At 39.4% G+C, this 20,956-nt stretch overlaps 2 protein-coding genes across 9 annotated transcripts; one reads left to right on the plus strand and one right to left on the minus strand.

Annotated features, from left to right (window-relative positions):
* Positions 1 to 152: 152 nt before the first annotated feature.
* On the minus strand, positions 153 to 7,961 carry aida (axin interactor, dorsalization associated). Of its 4 annotated transcripts, none has more exons than XM_027284222.1 (11): positions 7,566 to 7,961; positions 6,799 to 6,865; positions 6,262 to 6,315; positions 5,590 to 5,644; positions 5,439 to 5,502; positions 4,802 to 4,905; positions 4,624 to 4,632; positions 3,394 to 3,516; positions 3,085 to 3,207; positions 2,406 to 2,523; positions 153 to 2,322 (listed from the first exon to the last, which is right to left on the minus strand). In XM_027284222.1, the coding sequence occupies exons 1-11, from the start codon at positions 7,670 to 7,672 to the stop codon at positions 2,223 to 2,225; spliced, it is 924 nt and encodes a 307-aa protein (XP_027140023.1). In that variant the 5' UTR covers positions 7,673 to 7,961; the 3' UTR covers positions 153 to 2,222. The 4 variants fall into 4 exon arrangements, with proteins under 4 accessions (XP_027140023.1, XP_027140022.1, XP_019132582.2 ...); XM_027284221.1 differs by lacking the exon at positions 6,262 to 6,315 and adding an exon at positions 6,660 to 6,713; XM_019277037.2 differs by lacking the exon at positions 4,624 to 4,632.
* A 1,237-nt stretch (positions 7,962 to 9,198) lies between these two features.
* rnf8 (ring finger protein 8, E3 ubiquitin protein ligase) lies at positions 9,199 to 16,538 on the plus strand. Of its 5 annotated transcripts, none has more exons than XM_019277034.2 (9): positions 9,199 to 9,410; positions 9,545 to 9,673; positions 11,671 to 12,140; positions 12,620 to 12,827; positions 13,131 to 13,193; positions 13,311 to 13,400; positions 13,491 to 13,598; positions 13,768 to 13,979; positions 16,202 to 16,538. In XM_019277034.2, exons 1-9 carry the CDS (start codon positions 9,312 to 9,314, stop codon positions 16,233 to 16,235), a joined length of 1,413 nt encoding a protein of 470 aa, XP_019132579.2. In that variant the 5' UTR covers positions 9,199 to 9,311; the 3' UTR covers positions 16,236 to 16,538. The 5 variants fall into 5 exon arrangements, with proteins under 5 accessions (XP_019132579.2, XP_019132576.2, XP_019132577.2 ...); XM_019277031.2 differs by having other exon boundaries at positions 13,768 to 13,972; XM_019277032.2 differs by having other exon boundaries at positions 13,768 to 13,972; positions 16,205 to 16,538.
* The last annotated feature ends 4,418 nt before the right edge of the window (positions 16,539 to 20,956 follow it).

A 20,956-nucleotide genomic window follows, 5' to 3' on the forward strand; every position in this document is an offset into this window, starting at 1 on the left:
ATTTACAAGTTGAAGTAGGGCTGATCGTCAGTCCTCAATAGAGCAATATAACAAGTTAGTAAAACGTCCAAACTTAATATTTGCATAAATCACGTGTGATTAAAGCACAGTCTATTCACTGCACGATGCTCCGGATGAAATAATCCACCAAGCTGCTTCATTTGTAGTTTATTAGAAATTAAAAGCATTGTAAATGTTTGATACAATTCCCCCTCTCGGTCTGTCATCGAAACTTAAAAACACTCCACAGGTCTCAGTCCTACCACGTCATAGCGCTTCATACATACACACAGTTACTGTATGTTCATCAGTTAGTGTATCTTACAGTTAATTTACAGTCCTGAATATTGTGACGTTACAAAAATAAAATCTTGAAATCAAATATTACAATGTAGATGCTTTAGTGAAGAAGAACATCTGCAAAGTCAGAATGGAAACAAAGTTAACATGCAACTTCATTTTTTTTTTTTAAACAAAGCCCTTTATAACAGGGTAACTTGAAATTTCAAAATAAAAGTAGTGGGCTTTTTTTTTTATGAGTAACAATTTAAGAGAGACAGTTCTTAAAAAGTCAGTCCAAGAGCACAATAATTCCTGCCTTTTGACTGCCCATGAAAGATGCATCCTCGAGACAAAGTCCCATGTAAGAACTGGTCAAATATAACTATACATAAAACACCTGATCTGCAAAATAACACTTTAAAAGTGATAAACACTGCATTTGTGCTTGCTTAGAAAATAACAAAACTGGTGTTTAATATCTGGGCCAGGACCAAATGCTCAGCATGCTGTATCCAATTTACTGTTTATGCATTTATAAAACCATATTTAAAACATACTAAATCCAATACATAGTGAAGCATGAACACTGACGTGAGGACCGTCGGAATTACGGGGACATAAAAGCTACTGGGTTATAGTCTCATTAATTCTGGGGCTGAAACACTTACAAACACTATAAAAATGTGGCCTTTATATCGGAGTTGTAAAATATTCTGACGAAGCCAATAAAAAAAACATAATTCCACCATTTAATCTTATAAATTAATATTATAAATGCCACTGCTGGATTGAATACTGTCTGTGATTAAACACAAAACCATTTTAAGAGTCTGAGTGTGCCACCAGGACTACTGTGGACTTTTTTAGTGTTTAATATTATTATTAATGTTGTTCTATATATAATTATAATCCATTTACAGTTTTCTTTTTATAATAGCTATTATATAAAGACAACAAGATGTGAAGGCAGTGTGTCGTCCAACACATAACAGCTGGCCAGCTGCTGGCAGATCAGATAGAGTCAGATATTTTCCTCAGATGTTGGTGGTGATCACAACAGAGCTAAAAAAAAAATCACCATGTAAAATTAAAAGTGGCGATATGTCGGTGTTGTGTTCACAGCTTGTATCTGCTGCCCCCAAGTGGCCAAAAAAAGGTTAATTAAAGTCAGTTAATGCATGTTAGTACTAGAGAAAACGCTGTAAATCTTAAAGCAGAAAACAATTTGTGAGGAGTTATGATGAGGCAGACACACAAGTAAAGATATTAACATATAATTTGACTTTTCAAATGTAATTAATCAGCTTTTTTTAATTAATTGATGTAATTAAACACTATAAAAGTCTATAATTAAGGCACACTCCAAACTCCTTGAACCCTTCTGGACTATGACAGAATTTATGACCTTTTGGTAGCTTCACGCAGCCAACATCTTACTGTTTGCATGTTATTTATTTATTCATTTAGACCCCAACAAGTCCACACGATTTGGCAACTATAGTTGCTTTTAATGTTTTGTTAAAATTAACATAAAAAGACCAAGAACAAAACATATAATGAGTCTATAAAGACTCAAATTAAGCACCTGCAATAACTCACGTTGTGTCCACTGTGTCCAAAATCAGTGAGCTCAGGAAGACTGGAGATGAGGCGGTTAACTGTTATAACACAACTCTTGAGTTTTTGAGTTTCCTGCAACAGAACTGCAAAATGAAAACAGAAAATGAAAAACTAATGTGGCAGTCTGAGCTGATGTGACTAATGTTTGGCTCAGTTCCCTTTTCTTTCTTCATATAATCATAGAAAAAAAAAGAAAAATAACTACAACGAATGATTTTGTATTGCTGGATGTGATGAGGTGGAACGCCACATTTCTGCTGGATGTGGATGTAAGAGAGAGATTAAAACAGGTGGTTCCAAAGTTCAAGGTGTGCTCCGACTTAGCTGTCTTTGTGTAACGTCTGATGAAGATGGAGATAGAGTTGTTTCTTTGTTAGAAGCTGCAGTTTCTTCCTCTTGAAGTCTGTGGGCTTCTTGTACCTGGAATTCAAGAAGGTACAGAATAAACTTTATGTTTCACAAGATGACTCCCTCAGACAGAGAATACATGTCGGTCGACTCACAGTTCGATTACGATGGGGCCGGGTTTGATCTCATCCATTTCCATGAAGGCAAAACATTTTGTGCTAGTAAACCTCTTTTTAGGTTTGTAGTGCTTGAATTCAAAGAAGATAGCTGCACCTGGAAGATGAGGAATAAGAGGGTTAATAATCATCTCACCAGTAGTGATCCAATTTTTTGCAACAAAACGTTCTGCACACTGATACATCAAGAGCTGAGTAACATTTAAGGGTATTTTTCTTGCCGTCCACAAATCTCAGACTAACAAGTTTGTCTCTCTCATCTAAAACATCTAAAACTGTAATTAAACATACCGAAACTTGAACACTGGCATGTGAGGACTGTCAGAATTATGGGGACTGGGTTTTAATCTCATTAGTTCTGGGCTGAAACACTAATTTCTACACTCGAGTATAAAAATCTGGCCTTTAACACTCTAAATCGTGTATTTGTTGGTGACTATTTTCAGGACTAAGTAGTGCATTAATATGCATTTGGACCAGGTTATAGCTAGAAAACAACAGGTTTATAGGACGCGTTGTCCGACCACATCAGAAGGCGAAAGTGTTTATGACTTGATCCAAACGGCACACTGGATCGTTGACCATAAGAAACCCGTAGAATATAGCAAAAGAAATCTGTGATGTTAGTAATGTATGGGCCTGGAATTCAAGGTGTCACCTTTTGGTAGTTTCTCCACATGTCTCTGGATCTCCACGTCCACGCTGAAGTGAATGTAGGTGTCTTCCTTCCTGGTGGCCACGGGGGTGTCCTGCACTGGGTTCAAGTCTATGCCGTTCAGATCTACAGAGAAACACAGCACACACTCTTGGTTTTGGCAGGATGTTGTTGCAGCACATCAGCATTGCTTGAGTAGCTTTTCTTTACAGTGGGAGAGTAGAGGAACCACCACAGCTGAGAGGGTGCGGCTGTAAATGTGACGGTTCACTTCACCAAACTCCAAACAGGTGTTTGAAGTGTGTCGATTACCTTTGACACTAATGGTCATGTAAGGATCGATGCACTGCCCGGCATCCTTCAACCCAATCTTTTCAATCTTTATTGTGAGTAGTGACATCCCAGGCTCTGAGGGTAACCGCGGCAACAAGGTACCTGTAGAGGACAAAGGTTAGAGATATTAACAGTTACCATGACAACAGGAAGTGACATCACTGGGACCAAAAGCTTAGCCAGCAGCAAATGGTAGCATGTTTTTGGACGTATATTAAAGCTGTATTATTTGATTTTTAATCAAATGAAGTTGTTTATTTATACATCCAGCAGGCATTAGCGTTGATGTAGAGTTGTGTTTCCGGCCACTATTTACTCGTCTTTTAGCTCTGTTTTGGTCTTCACCAACTCCTGAGGAAAATCTGACTGGAAATTGTTTAAAAAGAAAGTTCCCTGGATTTTTCTTGTGATTTTTATGGTCAGAATCATCAATCATTTGTTTGGTTTTTGGCCACTTGGGGCACTGCAACAAGCTGTAAACACACATTCTTTGTCACCTGATGTAGCTATGGCAATTATTTATTCTAATTTTATTTTCTCTCTTTAGGTCTCAACTGGCTCCTGAAAACATTTTTGGGTCTTTAGCAGTTGAATATTTCATTCTGTTCACCAGCTAGTCGCTAACTTTGTCTGTCTACCGTTTGATGATCGGCAGGTTTACGTACAGTGACTTTATTAGAGCTTTGTTTCTGAAAACAGCTGCGTGAGAGGCTGCAAAAAAAAGCTGAAATATGCTAAAACTCTGCGAAGAGCTGAAGAAAAAGGTGATAATTCTCTGGGTTCGTCACTACAAGTGACACCTTTCACATTTTTAATACTACAAATACAGATTAGAGCAGCTTTAAGCTCATCTCGTGTTTTATTAGTCTTTATAGGGGCATTGGTGCAGCATCAACACCTCACTGGAGCTGCGGCTGTTGAATTCTCACTTGAAAGTTCATTATTGACCTTGGAAATAGTCTGAATGAAGGTAGAACTGTGGAAAAGTATATTGCTTAGCCAAAACTCGTGGGACAGAGGCTGACTCGACACTCTGTTGGGGAAAGATCTAAAATCTAAAAAAGGTATCTGCATTTCTTTACCCTTCAGTCAAAATAGAAGCATCTAATTCCAAAATTAACAGCAACAAGCTCTGTACTCAAAAAACAACAACATGTCTGTCATGCAGCAGAGAATAAACTCAGACGCTGTCCGCTGACAAAGCCGTACCTTGCGAAGCTGCAAATGAAGCAGGCAGGAATGAGCGATGAAGCCATGCACAGCACCGACAGAAAGAACAAAAAGAAACACAGGGCAACGTGACATAACACACGACACAACGAATCAAACATCCCAGACAGCGGGCGCGTTTGATTAACCGTCATTAACCGACGGGTGCACACAGTACCGGGGGCTCGTGGGGGGAAAGCTTCCGTAGAACCTGCTCCTGTTGCAGCATCTTCCTCCTCCTCCAGCTCCAGGTTCTCCTCTTCACCTGGGGCGAGGATTTTCCTGACAGGGAGAAGTTTGATCACTTCATTACACACGTTAAATAAAACTTTTTTAAGAAGCCAGAAGACGTCAATCATGCAGTCAGTTACAAGAAAAAAGCAAAGATTAGAGGGAAATGTGTGAAAATAGGAGGACAGACGAAGTAAAAAACATGGACCTCAAGAGCTTCACAGAGTAAAAATGTTGCATTATGTAAACAGAAGTGTGTGCAGACGTATAAATATGTACCATGATCATAAATTACATATAGACTGCAGCATACTGCAGCAGTAAATACACAAAATTAATAACAGATCAGCTGTAACTCCAAAAAAAGAAGATATACTGCCTGACAAGACAACTCAAAAAACACTTGCTGGCCTTTTTCATCAGTGAACGGCACCAATGTCACCGCTTGTGACTCGCCGATTCATTATTTGTGAGAGGGCTTCACGTTGAGATTATTTTGTTATGATATGAATGGATGTCCATCAGGATATCCTACAAAATAAAAGCCCCAAAAAGACGTGAGACATTTAACGACGGATATTTACCTTAAGGGCACTGGCTGGACATCAAAGGGGAATTCTTTGTTGTAGGTCAGAATATTTTGAATTACTGTGGATAAAAAGGAAGACGTTGAGCTGGGAGTAAGTCAGGATACCATCATATCATGACAGGTAGACCAACAGGTAAGTCACTTACTGCTTTCCAGTTTCTTCAGTTCTTCTAACTTGAACTCTTCCTTTGACTGTGTGCACTACAGAAGAGCAGACAAGTGACACGTTTTAATACCTCAAAGCACTTCACCTCTCCGCCTGGTTATGTGACGTTTGGACCAGTTTAACATCCCGGGATCACTGTCCTCTGAATTTGGTGGCTTTAATGAACTGAGCAAGAATATATGTTCTACACAAGAAGGTCTGGAGAAGGCTATGCATGAATCACCATGCAAAAAACTGTTAAACCATTAAATTATATAATTAAAATTAAAAGTATGGTGTACTGCAGAGGTCCCACACCTTCTTAAACATCAGATTCAAGGACTTTCCAGGCCCAATTCCCTCAAATTAAATGACCCAAGATGACACGGTTTATAACTATCAAGGCTGTTGTTACAACACTGAGAATTTTCACAATGTAATATGTAAATTCAAGCACTTTCAATGACCCATGTCCATTTAGTTTCTAACTTCAAAAACTTTCAAGGCCTTGTTGTTTTTTCCCCTCCCTCAAATACAAATTTTAAAGATTTCAAGGACATGACCTACTTTTTAAAAAATGTTTTACTTTTTGATACTGGCCCTCAAACATATCAAACATTTTATTGTTTTTACGTGCTCTATCAATAAATGGACTTTCGATTAACACACAAACCTGCAAACTGCCACTTCTCATTTCCAGACATGTTGCAATCTTTCCTAAAGTTTTCTTTATTTATAACATGAGATTCAAGGACTTTCCAGGCCCAATTCTCTCAAATTAAATGACCCAAGATGACACACTTTATAACTATCAAGACTGTTGTTACAACACTGAGAATTTTCACAATGTAATATGTAAATTCAAGCGCTTTCAATGAACCATGTCCGTTTAGTTTCTAATTTCAAAAACTTTCAAGCCCTTTTACCCCTCCCTCAAATTCAAATTTCAAGGATATGACCTACTTTTTTTTTCTTTCTTTTTTTACTTTTTGATACTCACCCTCAAACATTTTATTGTTTTTACTCTATCAATAAATTGACTTTTCGATTAACACACACACACACACAAACCTGCAAACTGCCACTTCTCATTTCCAGACATGTTGCAATCTTTCCTAAAGTTTTCTAAGAAAGAAAAGAAAGAAACATTTTGTTAGTTCATCTAAAACAAAAACTCTTGAACCTTTCTGTGCAGAGATTTAATGATTACCTTCTGCTCCTCTGTGAAGTCTGATGAGTTTGTTGACTGGACCTCTTTTTGCAGTTGTCTTGCCAGACTAAAAAAAAAATAAAAAAAATAAAAGTGCGTTAGAGCTCTGCAGTAAAACTTGTAAGCTGGTGCTAAATTATGAATGTCTGCGCCCCCTTGCGGTGAAGAAGATTTTTTTTTTTTGGTATCATTAGTGCAATTTCCTAGATGAAATATTAATTAGCTGACAAACACAAACACATTGTCAAACGTGTGAAGAAACAAGTGATGCTGCCTTAAAAAAAAAAAAAAAAGAAATGCAAGGAAACATTCCTGAGCGCACTGATGGAAACCCAAACCCTTAACAATGAGAGGGTGTGGCTGACTATTTCTCAATACTCTGAGGAATATTGGCCCATTCCTGCATACTGCATGACACATAATGAAACACACTGAGATGATTTTCCATTTTCTCTCTCTCTCTCCTCTCAACTCAAACTGTTGTTGGATGAAAAAGAAAATCTGGGGATGCATACATGCAACAAACCAAAGCAAAGACTCCTCTGCTGCTGCTGCTGCTGCAACAACTGCCACATCACGTATGCATGGGTAGGGTTTGTTTACTGCTGACTGACAGCTCAGAGGCTACAAGTTCTTGCACACACACACACACACTGTGTCTACATGCTGCGTGCAGATTTGAAGCAGGACAGATGGATGATGAAGGGAGAAGCATGCCGCCCTGCATGCAGAGGAGAGAGAGGACACACATGTTGAATGCAACTTACATTTGGTACTCATCTATAGCCTCCACTAATTGTCCCCACGAGTCAAAGTCTGTGCCTTTCTTAAAACTGGCGTGCCATTTCTGAATAGTCTTGTTGACATCAGACATTTTGGCAGGGCGGATACTCGCGGTGCTCTCAGGGCAACATAGCCGGGGAGGAGGTTCATCTACCGGGGGCTTCCAGGCAGCAGCAGCGGCGTCCGTGCGTCCGTCAGTCAGTCAGTGAGTCCCCCCCGGTTGATCCGCCGAGCAGAGGCGCACAGACACAGCAGTGACACCCCGACCAAGCCCTTTCTCTGCCTGCTCGCACTAATATCGCATCCGCAACAAAAAGGAAGTCCCGCCTGGAGCTCGCGGGGTGCGCGTGTTTTGGGACGCGGGGTCGCACGAGTGATCGGTGATGATGTGAATGTGTTGACGGTCCCCCTGCAGAGGAGAGGAGCGCTCGATTTAAAGGTGCAACCACAGTTTTTTATATTGCTTTATAAATTGGCTGCAAATAATGCAAAAGTATTACATGCACGTTACTTTAATTATTTCAATTTATTCTACTTATTTTTTCTAGTTAAACCAACTTAAACACAAAATGTTGTACTTTGTTCTTTACTACATTTATCTGACAGTTAAAGCTACTCATTAATTTTCATATTTGGATTTTACATACAAAAATATACACATAACGTTTTGTTATGAGTACTTTTATTGTGTATAGTGTTGTATTGGTACTTTTGCATTTTTTAAATGAGCCTTATTTTTTATTTATTTGTCATTAATATTTATAAACATGTTTGCATCTATTTTATTTTGAATTTATATGTCAGTTTAAACTATTGTTGATTAGATTATTGAACATACAAATCAAACTAGATTTTAAGTGCTGTCTTTTGAATATTTGTCATGGTAATAGTGAATTTGTTTTAATTACTATTTTTATTTATTATTTTATTTTTTATTGTATTACATATTTTATTTTATTTTTTATGTATTATTTATTATTATTATGTATTATTTATTGTGTGTACAGTATATATATATACATTATTTTAATTGGTTTATTTACTATGTATTATGATTATTAGTAATTATTATTATTATGTATGATATTATTATTCATGTATGATAATGTGTGGTTAAGTAATTATTTCATTTATTTTTATGTAGTATTCATTATTATTATTAATTATTATATATATAACTATTTGAATTGGTTTATTTACTATATTATATTTATATATTTATTATATATATTAATTATTTTATTTGTTTATTTATTATGTATTATTATGTATTTATTATATATATAATATATAGATATATAATATATATAATATATAGATATATATATATTAATTAATGACATTATCTTGAATTTGGTTTATTTCGCAATGCTATTATTATTATTTATAGTTATTTCGCTCTTTTGCTTATTCTATGCTTCTGTTATTTGTTTATTTTTATTAATGTACTATTCTATCTCTTTTATCTATGTTCTTATATGCTTGATTACTTTTATTTGTTTTCTTTATATGTCTTATTATTCTCTTATGATCTCGTAATTCATTCCTTTTTCTTTTTTAATGGCGAGAGTAATTGACGTATTCCACTCCGATGCTTTTATTTTGAAATGAGCGCAGGTCTTCCGCCGTCGTGCTGTCAGCCTCCGTGTTGTTGACGCTGTCGCCGTGATGGACGCAGCTCAAACTTAGCAGCCGATGAGTTTCGGGTCGTTGTAGCCGCTCGACAGAAGATGGAGGCCGAGGACGAGGACTGCTCGGACTCGGAGGTTTTGTGTCTCATGAGAGTCGGAAGAAACTCGGACTGGCTCCGTTTGTTCGACAACACGGAGGTGCTAACGCAGCTAGCAGCTAGCTGCCATAACAACCTTTAAACATGAACTCAGCTCAGTCTCTGTCTTCATGCTGTCACCTGTGTGTTTTTAAACCAGCTGTCTGACTGCTGACATGTCTGTCCCCTGTGCAGATCTCCATTGGACGTGGTGTGGACGTCACCTACCAGCTGCTGTCTCCAAGCTGTCCCCTGATGATCTCCAGGCTGCACTGCACCTTCAAGCAGAGGGACAGCGGACAGTGGACGGTCACAGACAAGAAGGTGGCATCTTCTGTCTGTGTTTACAGTTACAGATCATTGTTTATTTTTAAAATTTATATGAAAAACATCAGCATGCAGATGAAGGACTAAAAACATCTGTGCTGGAGCAGGAGCTCGGTGTTGTTGTCACAGGTAGAGCAGTGCATCGTCTGCGTATCGTGCTGCAAACAACAACAAGACCTCGTCTACAGCTGTGCACTCACAGATTTATGACCATTGACTTTGACTCAAGCCAGTGCACGTTAATAAAGTCTGAACCGTTTAACGGTTTGGAGGCAGGTACCGCCAAGCAGTGCTTATCTGTTGCCGGGTCGCGGGGGCAGCAGCTTCAAGCAGGGAAGCCCAGACTCTCTCCTCTACCCGGCCACTTCGTCCAGCTCTTCCAGGGAGACCCCCAAGGCGTTCCAGCCTGAGAGACATAGTCCCTCCAGCGTGTCCTGGGTCTTCCCCGAGGCCGCCTAGTTACTTTGGAAAGTAGTTAATTAGGCTACCATCAATTAAAAGTAATCCATTACAGAATAAAAGTAACACGTTAGAGAACTCGTGCCTTACCACAAGTTAAAAGCCGTTTGCAGCGAGACGTCCTGACAATGAGTAACGTCGTTCATCCGACCAAACTGACCCTGCAGGAAAGACAGTCAGCAACACGCCACACAGTGTTTTATTAATTAGTTATTTTTGGATCAGTCAGAACAGAGGTGACTTATGAAAGTGTAAACATTTAGAAATTAACGAGCAGTCAATGATCTAACAGAGATTTTAACAGCTGCCTCTAATGTCAAACAAAAATGATAACAGGCCGAATAACAAACAATAACATCACTCACTGGCACAAATGTAAATGACAAACAGCCGAACTATGGAAATACTATTCAAATGTCACAGGCCTAAACTCACCTCACCATCGTCCACTTACATTTACTCTTTACAGAGTGATTCAAACGCAGCAGAAGAAGATTTTCGAAACGTCGATTTCTCTGAGGAGTAAGAGCAAAACTCCCAGGGCACAGACGCATCATCACAGCGCTGCGATCATCGGCGTATAGTGATAACTTGTGTTCTCCTCTATCGATAGTGATGCCTTTAGAGGTTCAACGCAAACAACAACAAGACCTCGTCTACAGCTGGGAACTCACAGATTTATGACCATTGACTTTGAGTCAAGCCAGTGCACGTTAATAAAGTCTGAACCGTTTAATGGTTTGGAGGTAGGTACCGCCAAGTAGGGACTAAAAAAATGTATCCCGATAATTTCTGGTATTTATCACGGTGACGATAAATAAACACCAATTCGGCCTAATCTTTTTGACCATAAATCTGTCACCAAAATACCTATACCAGCCGAATGTAACCGCTGTGAAACAATCTGGAAATAACTTTTTATTTAGCTGATTTACGGCTTTATCGAGTCTCTCTCTCTCTCTCTAATCATCGGACACAAATCAAATTAAACTTGTTATGTTTTGCGGCGTAAATTGCGAGTCAGACTCTGATTTAGAAGCTGGTACATGAAAATAAACAACGTGAGATCACACACACAGGTGAATCCACCTGGATAGTCTCTGCTTCAGAGACATTTCAGGTTGTCTGTGGAGTTTCGACCGAGTGTCTGATTGGCGGCCGGTGCGTGAGGAAATGTCACGCACATACATCCGTCATCGTTTTTATTGTGGGATGACATATTCTTACCGTGGGGAATGTTTTTGACGATCTATCGTAAACGATGACATATCGTACATTCCTACCGCCAAGATAATAACAATGTCTCTCCTCCGTTGGATTTTTGAACAGCTCATTGTGTTTAATAATCTGCAAAGATTGTCTCCGTAATCTCTCTCTGAGCTGTGACAAGCGAGTCACAGCAGCTCATCCCCGGTGTGGGATCATTAGGATCTATCTAATCCTATCTAACACCCACTAGATATACAGTGCAGCAACCACTATCAGTTAAAAAACGGGCGCTAAGAGGCTGTTAACTGTTGATTTTCTTCTCTCAGAGTCTAAACGGTGTGTGGGTGAATGGAAACCGCATTCAGGCTGAAGATGCTCATCAGCTGAGGCTCGGAGACTCGATACAACTCGGGGTTCCTGTAATCGGAACCAAAGTGGAATTCGACTACATCCTCGTCCAGCGGCCCCTCAAAGACATTGAACTCTACCTGGCAAAGGTACATCGAGAGGGCGCCAAAGCATCCCACGCTTCCAAAAAACCCAAGAGGAAGCTGACCGCGGAAGAAGTCGAGCCGTCTACCTCAAAGCCCAAACTCTACCGCTGCTCTTCTGCGGACAAGTCGTTTGCGAAGCCGTGCCCTCTGTCGCCGGTGAAACGCCAGCAGAGGCTCAGTCAGAGTCGGAGCCAGAGCCAGAGCCAGCCGGAGGAAACCGGACCGAGCAGACAAGAAGTCGACGAAGCAGACCAGCCGTCGAACAGCTCCAGCAGCGCGTGTGATCTGGACAACTTACAGATGTAAGCCTCGGTTTGTCTCTCACACTTTCTGAGCGATGCATCCATCACAATCTTCTGCCACAGTTCCTAATTCATTTTCAGATTCCTTAGAGACTTTTCTGTCCCATCTGGATTTTAAAATACTTTAAGGATGTTACTCTCTTCAGTTTGGTGTCAGCATAAAGTAGTAAATGAGCAGTAAACTCAGAGTTAAAAGTCAAAAGCTGATCATCTTAACCCCCTTTTGACGTTCCATATCTGTAATGCCACAGGTGCCTGGAGCTCCGGCATAGCTTCAGTCATGTAGCTGCTGCCTGTGTAGCTGAACAGTTTGTGGGGGTCCAGCTGTCTCTGTGGTGCACCAATCCTCACCTGCCCACTGGCACCACAACTGCAGACAAACCTGCGAGCAGCAGCAGCGCCCCATCCCATCTAACATGCCGTGTATTCCTTTGATTTACAACCCGGCGAGTTAAAAGTCTCTTTATTTGTCTTTGCAGGTACAGCCAGAACATCCTGATGCTGAGGGAGCAGGTGGACGACACAGAGAGGCAGGTGGCCTCGCTGGGCGGGGAGCCCCAGAAGACCGACCCGCTCAGAGAGGAGCAGGTCAGGGAGCTGCACATACAGCTGGAGACACTGAGAGCCAAGATGCACCGGATGGAGACGTTAGAGAAGTCCTTCAGTGAATCTAAGAGGCAGCTGGAGGTGAGAGCTTTTTGCAGCTTAAGTCTGCAGATAATTTTATCTTGACGTCAGCATTTTTAGTTTCTGTTTGCCGAGTTGTTTGTTCCTTATTTATGTGATAATAACGTGAAAATAACAAGGGCTGCATGTGTGGACACGAGCACTGTTTTGTCTTTGTCGCCACACTGCTCCGAAGTGCTCTTTGTTTGTGATTGTCAGATTGTCCCGGACATTACAGCGTGTTATGAAACGGATGCATGTGAACTCTGACTGCTCGACACAAAATATTTTCTTTAAAGAAAGTGTAACTTTTTATGTGTTTAGGCTCAGAAGACGCAGCAACAAGAGGAGCTTCTGAAAAAACAGCTGGAAGACGCCTTGCAAGAGGTATGCAGCATAAAAGTTGATTGTTTATAGCTCTGATCTAAACTACTGTACACAGAATTTATAGCATATATATATATATATATTTTTTATTTGACCAACTGTTTTCAACGTCTTCAGCAAAAGAAAGTAATCGGCGAACTCGCACTTTCTCGGCAAGGCTTTGAAGAGATTCTCTTGGCCAAAAACAAAGAGCTGGAAGTGACAAAGGTGCGATTATATTTGTAGTTATTCAAGTTTAAGTCGCTTGGCGTGGCATCAGCAAATCATTATTTATTTATTTGTCTTTTTGTTTTGCAGGAGGAGAAAGAAAAGGCAAGGGCCCAAAAAGAGGAAGTAGTTACACAAGTGACTGAAGTTCTGGAGAACGAGCTGCAGTGCATCATCTGCTCCGAGCTCTTCATCGAGGTAGAACCGAGACTCGTTTTAGCTCGCTGTCAGACATGACATCATGTTCGGTATTCCCATCAGCTGTCTTTAATTCTTACATGCATATCTTTGACTCTTATTGGACAAAAAGTTCATCAGCAGGTACAAAAAACATAAACGTTTTGCTTTGTGTCGATGTGGTCTGCAGGCAGTCATCCTGAACTGCGCACACAGCTTCTGCTGTCACTGCATCAAGCAGTGGCGCAAGAAGAAAGACGAGTGTCCCATCTGCCGACAGGCCATCCAGTCGCAGACCCGCTGTCTGGCCCTGGACAACTGCATCAACAGCATGGTGGAAAACCTGAGTCTGGACATGAAGGCGAGGCGGCAGACGCTCATCACAGAGAGGAAAGGTGAGAGGTGCGTTACCATCATTCCCGTCCAGAAAACACAGCGTAAAGAAGTGTTTCTTTGACTTGACTCAAAGTAAGTTGACGTCATCAGCTCGGGTTTGTCTTGAAATGTTTTGAGAAACGGATTCAACAAAGAAATTTGTGGTGAGGTTCACGAGCACGGACCACAACATCGACGAGCTACGTTTAAATGATTTATTATCAATGACTGTGAGCGAGGCGTGACTTCTTCAGCCTGTTGCTGCATCGTGGCGAGGCTTCGGTGGGTAATCCACTCGAGCGAAGGACGACGAGGGTATTTATAAGAATGTGAGAAGTGGTACGGTTGCGGTCCTGTTCCTGAAACTCTAATAAAAAGCTTCATATTCTTGCAGTGAAGACTCATGATAATCCTGCATGGGGGTTCTTTAATGCAGCTTCTTAGATTTGTCAGGTAAATGTGTTTATCACCTCTTTGTACGAAATTCTTATTTAAAATTCAAAATACTCCACATTAGCTCACATTTCTCGTCTCTACGGGAAGTATATGAAGTGAATTTAGACCAAAATCTGTCCTAGAAGCAACGTGTGCTTTTATTTTGAAAAGAAATTGGAAAATTGACTCAATCAGACAAGCACTGACTCAACTTTTCACCATCTTATATTTAAGTTTACTATTATTAAAATATACACTGCACAGGGCGGTCGGTAGCGTAGTGGGTTAAGCGGCCGCCCCGTGTGTGGAGGCTATAGTCCTTGCTGCAGCTGGCCCCGGTTCGAATCCCGCATCGGACGGCTAATTTACTGCGTGTCACTCCCCCTCTCTCTGCCCCCTGCTTCCTGTCTATCTTCAGCTGTCCTATCAATAAAGGCATAAAAGGCCAAATAAATAATCTTTTAAAAAATATATATATACACTGCACTACAGCTACGTCCTGTGATGAACTTCATGGTTATCTCCCCACAGGAAACACATCAGATTACAGTGACAGTGATCTAGCAGGAGCACATGTGTGCACAGTTCACCACATGGATGGACCCCCCCAACACATTAATATCTGCATGACCAGATACTTACTAGCAATGGTGTTTAATGCCACGTTCATCAGATCAAATGACCGGAGAGCCTTCACATGTCCGGGCAAGCTCGGTGACTAATGTTCCCCTCGCCCCCTCGGCAGTAACCACTGAAGTGTCCTTGAGCAAAGTGCTCGACCCTCAGCCGGTGTTGAGCTGCTTCACACACCACAAAGAAATGTCTCTCTCCACACATTCCTGTCACTCTTCAAGCTGTCTCTGTCAAAAATAAAGCTTGAAAAGGCCAAAAAAAGAGATGTGGTTTTCAATATTTACACTGACGGCTTCAGTCTGTTTTCAGACACAAGGTGGCAGCACAGTGAGGCTTAGTCACGTCTTTTTCTTCCTGATGTGTGACATTATTTTAGAAAAGATGAATTGAATTCTACATAAAAAGCTAAAAGACAACATGCAGCTTGATTTCTCAAGATGAACAAAATAAGGAAAAACAACACGTGTGTGTGAACTTAAGTTTATTCAAGGTTGTTGATCAGAATACAGATACAAAACGGTTGAATTGTAAGTAATAAGGTAAGTAAACTTCATTTCCGCAGCGTTTTTAACAACCACAATTACAACTTGCTTCAGAAATACACATGAAAGTGCAATAACATGCTGTAAAATACACTGTGGCACCGATTCAGCTTTACATTATTGGAGCTAAAATAATAGAAATAATAAATAAATACAATACCTGAGCCTTGACTGTAGAGCTTTAAACAGGATTTATTTGCCCGTTCTGAAAACCAAATGCTTGTGGAGGATATTTTGCTCTCACAATGCTGCAGTATAATTTCTAATCAAAAACAGCAAAGCGGAGAGTGGTCTGACTGATCTCAGTTATGGTGCAGATGTGCTAAATAAAGTGGAAAATTTCAGATTTCATGTTTGTTATAGTCCAAAAAAGCACAAATGTTCTTCACCTGTTAATCTAAAAAAAAAAATATGTCAACAAATTCCATAAAAAGATTCAATCAACTTTGAACACGGCTGAAAGTAAGTCCAAAAAACACACAGCTTTACCCCTGTGTGAGTAACGTTTTCAAAGTCTTTGTTGAAGATAAGAAATTCCTGAACGTCAGCCCTTTTCTTTAAAGTTGTGTGAAGATGCCGCTCTTTCAAATGTGTGTAAACAGAAACTCTGAGTTGTTTTTGCGTGTGTGTGTTTTCCAGCAGCCGCCTCTGCTCAGGTGATGGTGATCCATGATGACGACAGCAGCGACAGTGACAGTATGGTGTCCATAGACAGTAGCCTGAGCTCTGTGGTCTCCGTGGACACAGACAGTAGCATCCACTTGGGCTCCAGTTCTCCCTACAGTGGTTACTCTGATGAAAGCTTCGACGAGTCCGAGGATTAGCCCCCCCTGTTCTCCCGTGGGCTGTAATGTAAATTGGGACTTTTCGGTGTTGACGAGGTTTATGTTTTTCTTTTTGTAAATTCATCAGTTGTCTTATTGTCTTTTTATTTGTTTTCAACTAAAGGAATAAAGTTTCTTCCTATGCATTTTCACAGTCACTCCTGCCTGCCTGTATGTCGTCGTGTTGACTTTAACATCGATTCACCGTGTTCTCGATTAATCGATTATTCTCTCGTTTCAGCTTCTCAAATATGAACAATTTCTGTTTATTTTAAGTCCTCTGTGGCAGTAAACTGAATATCTTTGGGTTATGGACAAAACAGCATTTGAGGATCAACATTTTTCTGACATTTTATGGACAAAACAACTTGATTATCAGGAAAAATCATCTATTTTCCATCCTTGTGTTTTAGGTTTTAGTCTGTGATCGGTATCATTTCATTTTCCATAAATATGAACTTGAGGATTTGAAACTTGCGTGCGACACGGAGTCTGTCACAGTGAATACCACATTAGTAGTTTTATTGTGAAAAACACTCTACTGTTCTTCACTTGCATCACTGTTAATGTAGACATCCACTCGAGCATGAGTGACAGATTTGATGTAATCAGGAATTTAAATCTAACAAAGATCATCAGACGTCATCATCGAGGCAACTTTGCCTTTTCAGTTTGTCTTCAGAAGTCAAAAAGTATCAAATTATGATAAGCTATCAACGATTTGCACTGAATTAAGTTGGACGTTGGTGTGATCCTCCGTTATTTCTCTGGTTTTTGAAGTTTAACCTGTCTAGTCATCTTAAGTAATAATAACGCAGTTCCTGAAATTCACCAAAATGGATGAGATTTTGTCGTGACGTTCGTTTTTATTTTATGTTTCATTCAGCAACGTCCTACTTTCTGTCCACCCTACTCGCCCACCTGGGAGTTGTCTCGGCTGGCACACGAGCTGTGTGGTCCTCTGCCAAAGAGCATTAATCACTCCCACTGGCAACACTCCCGAGCTGACATCATAGCTCGATAGTCCTGACGTACACAAACAATCAGTTTCACTATTACTGGGTTGTTTACCTTTTATTTTTTTATGTTTTTATTTGGCCTGTTAAAGTTTCATGTATGCATCTCTTTCAGAAAGGTTTGCCGGTCTGATATTACATCTTTAGATCTGCATATCACCACCAGGAGTGGCTGTCGCATTTAAAAATAGACCTTCTCATCTTGCAAAGGAACTTGTAATTTTTTTGTCTTTTTTTGGTAATCACACATATTCTGTGTGTTGCCTAGCAACTAATATAACAGCTCCTTGGGCTCTGAAAGCAAAAGTGTAAGTGTGATGGCAGCAGTCTGAACCGTGAACACAGCAGACTTCATACTGTACGTAGACAGTGTTGGTGCTGTGTTAATTGTACCATAAATATTCACTGAACAATACTCCAATATCCAGGCTGAAACAGCCTGCACTCACAAAGATATATGAGCTAATGTCCTGCTGGACTGTCTGAAAAGTACTATTATTTATTTATATATATACATATACACAACTGTTTTCTCCATCGCACCACATAAAATGAATGATGATGAGCTTCAGTTTCAGGGTCCTGGCATCGTGCATGCTGGCTCACTTTCACACCGTCATGTCTTACAGGGAATACAATGGAGCCATTGTTAATGTTATTAGTAACACGTGTGCTTTTTTTTGCTATGACTAGTCAGAATGTCTGCAGGGAAGTGAGCAGCTCCACTTAACCTCAACTGGGTTCAGACTAAACCTGTACAGTCTCCAGTACTGTGCAGTTATAATAAAAATATATGAATGTATAATAACCTGAAGATAGAGACTATAAAGTTATAATTATTTATATTTTTAATAATACTTGTAAATCTGTTATGTCTCAATAATAGTCTTGATCATAATGAAACATCAAACTTAACTAAGTAACTATAATTCCTCATATTTTAATATTAGAAACTTCGATTAAATGCTATCTTGTATAAAAGATAATATCACTTTTTTGTAGGATGAACTCACTTTCTGCACTCATAATTCATATAATCATGAGATATTGAATGCACAGTGGTCATGAACTCAGTATTTTTCAGAGAATTTGAGGTTCTACAATCATTCATGAACTCAGTATTTTTCAGAGAATTTGAGGTTCTACAATCATAAAACGTACACATGGCCGATATTTCTAGTGGATTTTTACCATTTTTGACCTAATATATTAAAATGTTTCTACTTTTAGGCCAACAAAATGAGAAAATAAATAATGAATTCACTAACTACAGCTGTCCTGGCATTATAACAAAGCATTTGAAAAATAATTTTACAAAAAAATATCTAAATAAAACCTGGCAGCTGAATCATGCTGCCTTACGCCTTAACACAATAAATTGGCAAGTTGATTAGTGAACCCGTACCCAGTTTTTGTTTGTTGTAGATTTATGGAGACCCAACATACAGTGATTCACCTCACACTGACTTTACCCACAGTGCACTGGAACAGCAGCTCACCGAGGGAGTTCGCCTCCTGTGCTGTGGATGGCTGATGTCACGCCAGTCCATTAAAGCCGGAGTACGAGGGAAGCGTGTGTCTGTCAGGCTGTATTACATGAGGACGACAGTGATGGACTGCCTCGGGGATACAGTTGGAGCCTCTTATTTCTCCGTCCAACCCTGAGCAACCTTATGATGCCAGTAACAGCCATCTCTCTCTCTCCCTCTCTCTTTCTCTGCCTTTCCACATGAAACACAATATTCCTTCATCCATGTGTGGTCCTGTGAAAATGTTACCCAGATAATTACATTAGAAACTATTAGAATTGCTCGATGGACTAAATAATAATCTGCAGCTATTGATTATAGATTGTTTCAGTAATGTTTTCAAGTGTTTTCTATAAATAAAACACAGTAAAACTACTTTTTAGAGTAAGTCACTTGTCAGTGGCTGCCAGTTAATTACTGTGATTCCTTTTACAGTAAGTTACTTGTTAATAGCTGCCAGTTCACTACTCTGATTCCTTTTACAGTAAGTTACTTGTTAATAGCTGCCAGTTAGTTAATGTGATTCTTTTTACATTAAGTTACTTGTCAATAGTTGCTAGTTAATTATTGTGATTTGTTTTGCATTAAGTTACTTGTCAATGGCTGCCGGTTAATTACTTCTTGTTTTTACAGTAAGTTACTTGTCAATGGCTGCCAGTTAGTTACTGTGATTTGTTTTATAGGAAGTTACTCGTCAATGGCTGCCGGTTAGTTACTGTGATTCCTTTTATGGAAAGTTACTCGTCAATGGCTGCCAGTTATTAGTGCGATTTGTTTGACAATAAGTTACTTGTCAATGGCTGCCTGTTAGTTACTGTGATTTGTTTTATAGGAAGTTACTCGTCAATGGCTGCCTGTTAGTTACTGTGATTTGTTTTATTGGAAGTTACTCGTCAATGGCTGCCTGTTAGTTACTGTGATTTGTTTTATAGGAAGTTACTTGTCAATGGCTGCCTGTTAGTTACTGTGATTTGTTTTATAGGAAGTTACTCGTCAATGGCAGTATTGCTGCTAAGCAGATTTGGTGGTAATGTTCATTGCACTTTTCTTCCTTCTTTTCTGTGTTATTAAATAACAGTCCGGACTTTCTTAAGGTGGTATTTACTATTTGTAACTCCTACGCTGTAGCTGGCATGTTTTTGTGTGTTTGTTTGGATTTCACTCCAGTATGCTCATATCCAAAAGGCCCATGGTCCATATCCGTGGTCCATCGGCCTGTTTTATAGAACCAAATGTTCATCTCAGCGTGATCAGGCTGGACACTGCAGCAGCTCCAGCACGCAACCTCCTGTGACACTGATGTCACACAGACCTAAACAACACACACCCACAGCACTCATATCCGTGTCTTATTTTATGTCAAATATTACTGTAATTGAATAATAATAGGCAGGCTAATCTTAATTGTGTGATCTTCCTTCCTTCCTATTTTAATCCTAAATAAATATTCATAGATAACAATGCTTTAAGGTTGTTTGTAATCGCTTATGATTGAATTAATTTCATATATTTTTTATTCTTGTGTTTAATAGTGGCATTCAAATATGATCGTTAATCTAATACATCGGCTGCACTGCCAACAAATCAGTCCATAGATACATACACACATACATACACATTAATTTATGTATTCATTGTGTACAAGAGAGTGTTGGAGTTGATATTATGCTGAACCTATGATTGATTAATCTGTACACAATAGTTTTGATAAATCTATAATATATATCGAAAAAAATGAAGAATACCTACTATAAACTTTTCTGCTGACCAACAGTCCAAAAAACAAACAAACAGATATTTAATTTACAAATATATAAAACAGAGAAAACATTCTACGTATAATGATAGGATAGTCCTCCAATGTTTGCTGGTGTAAAGCATTTAACATACATATATCTTTCTAATTGTCATATTTACTGTGACAACTTTTTTATTTTGTATTTATTGCAAAATATGTGTGTGTGCATTCAAATTTTGATCATAATCAGTTAATCTAATTAATATGCTAAAAAAAACAGTTTCCCG

Source organism: Larimichthys crocea, chromosome XI (assembly GCF_000972845.2).
Source record: "Larimichthys crocea isolate SSNF chromosome XI, L_crocea_2.0, whole genome shotgun sequence".
Lineage (NCBI taxonomy): Eukaryota > Metazoa > Chordata > Actinopteri > Sciaenidae > Larimichthys > Larimichthys crocea.

Excerpts from the sequence above, each read along its gene's own strand:
- aida (XM_027284222.1), bottom strand. The coding sequence starts at position 7,672 with ATGTCTGATGTCAACAAGACTATTCAGAAATGGCACGCCAGTTTTAAG. Across the intron at positions 6,316-6,798 it reads ACTTCACAGAGGAGCAGAAG|AAAACTTTAGGAAAGATTGC; the intron begins GTAATCATTAAA and ends TTATAAATAAAG. Across the intron at positions 5,503-5,589 it reads ACTGAAGAAACTGGAAAGCA|TAATTCAAAATATTCTGACC; the intron begins GTAAGTGACTTA and ends TTTTATCCACAG.
- rnf8 (XM_019277031.2), top strand. The coding sequence starts at position 9,312 with ATGGAGGCCGAGGACGAGGACTGCTCGGACTCGGAGGTTTTGTGTCTC. Across the intron at positions 12,141-12,619 it reads GATCTGGACAACTTACAGAT|GTACAGCCAGAACATCCTGA; the intron begins GTAAGCCTCGGT and ends TTGTCTTTGCAG. Across the intron at positions 13,401-13,490 it reads AAGAGCTGGAAGTGACAAAG|GAGGAGAAAGAAAAGGCAAG; the intron begins GTGCGATTATAT and ends TTTGTTTTGCAG.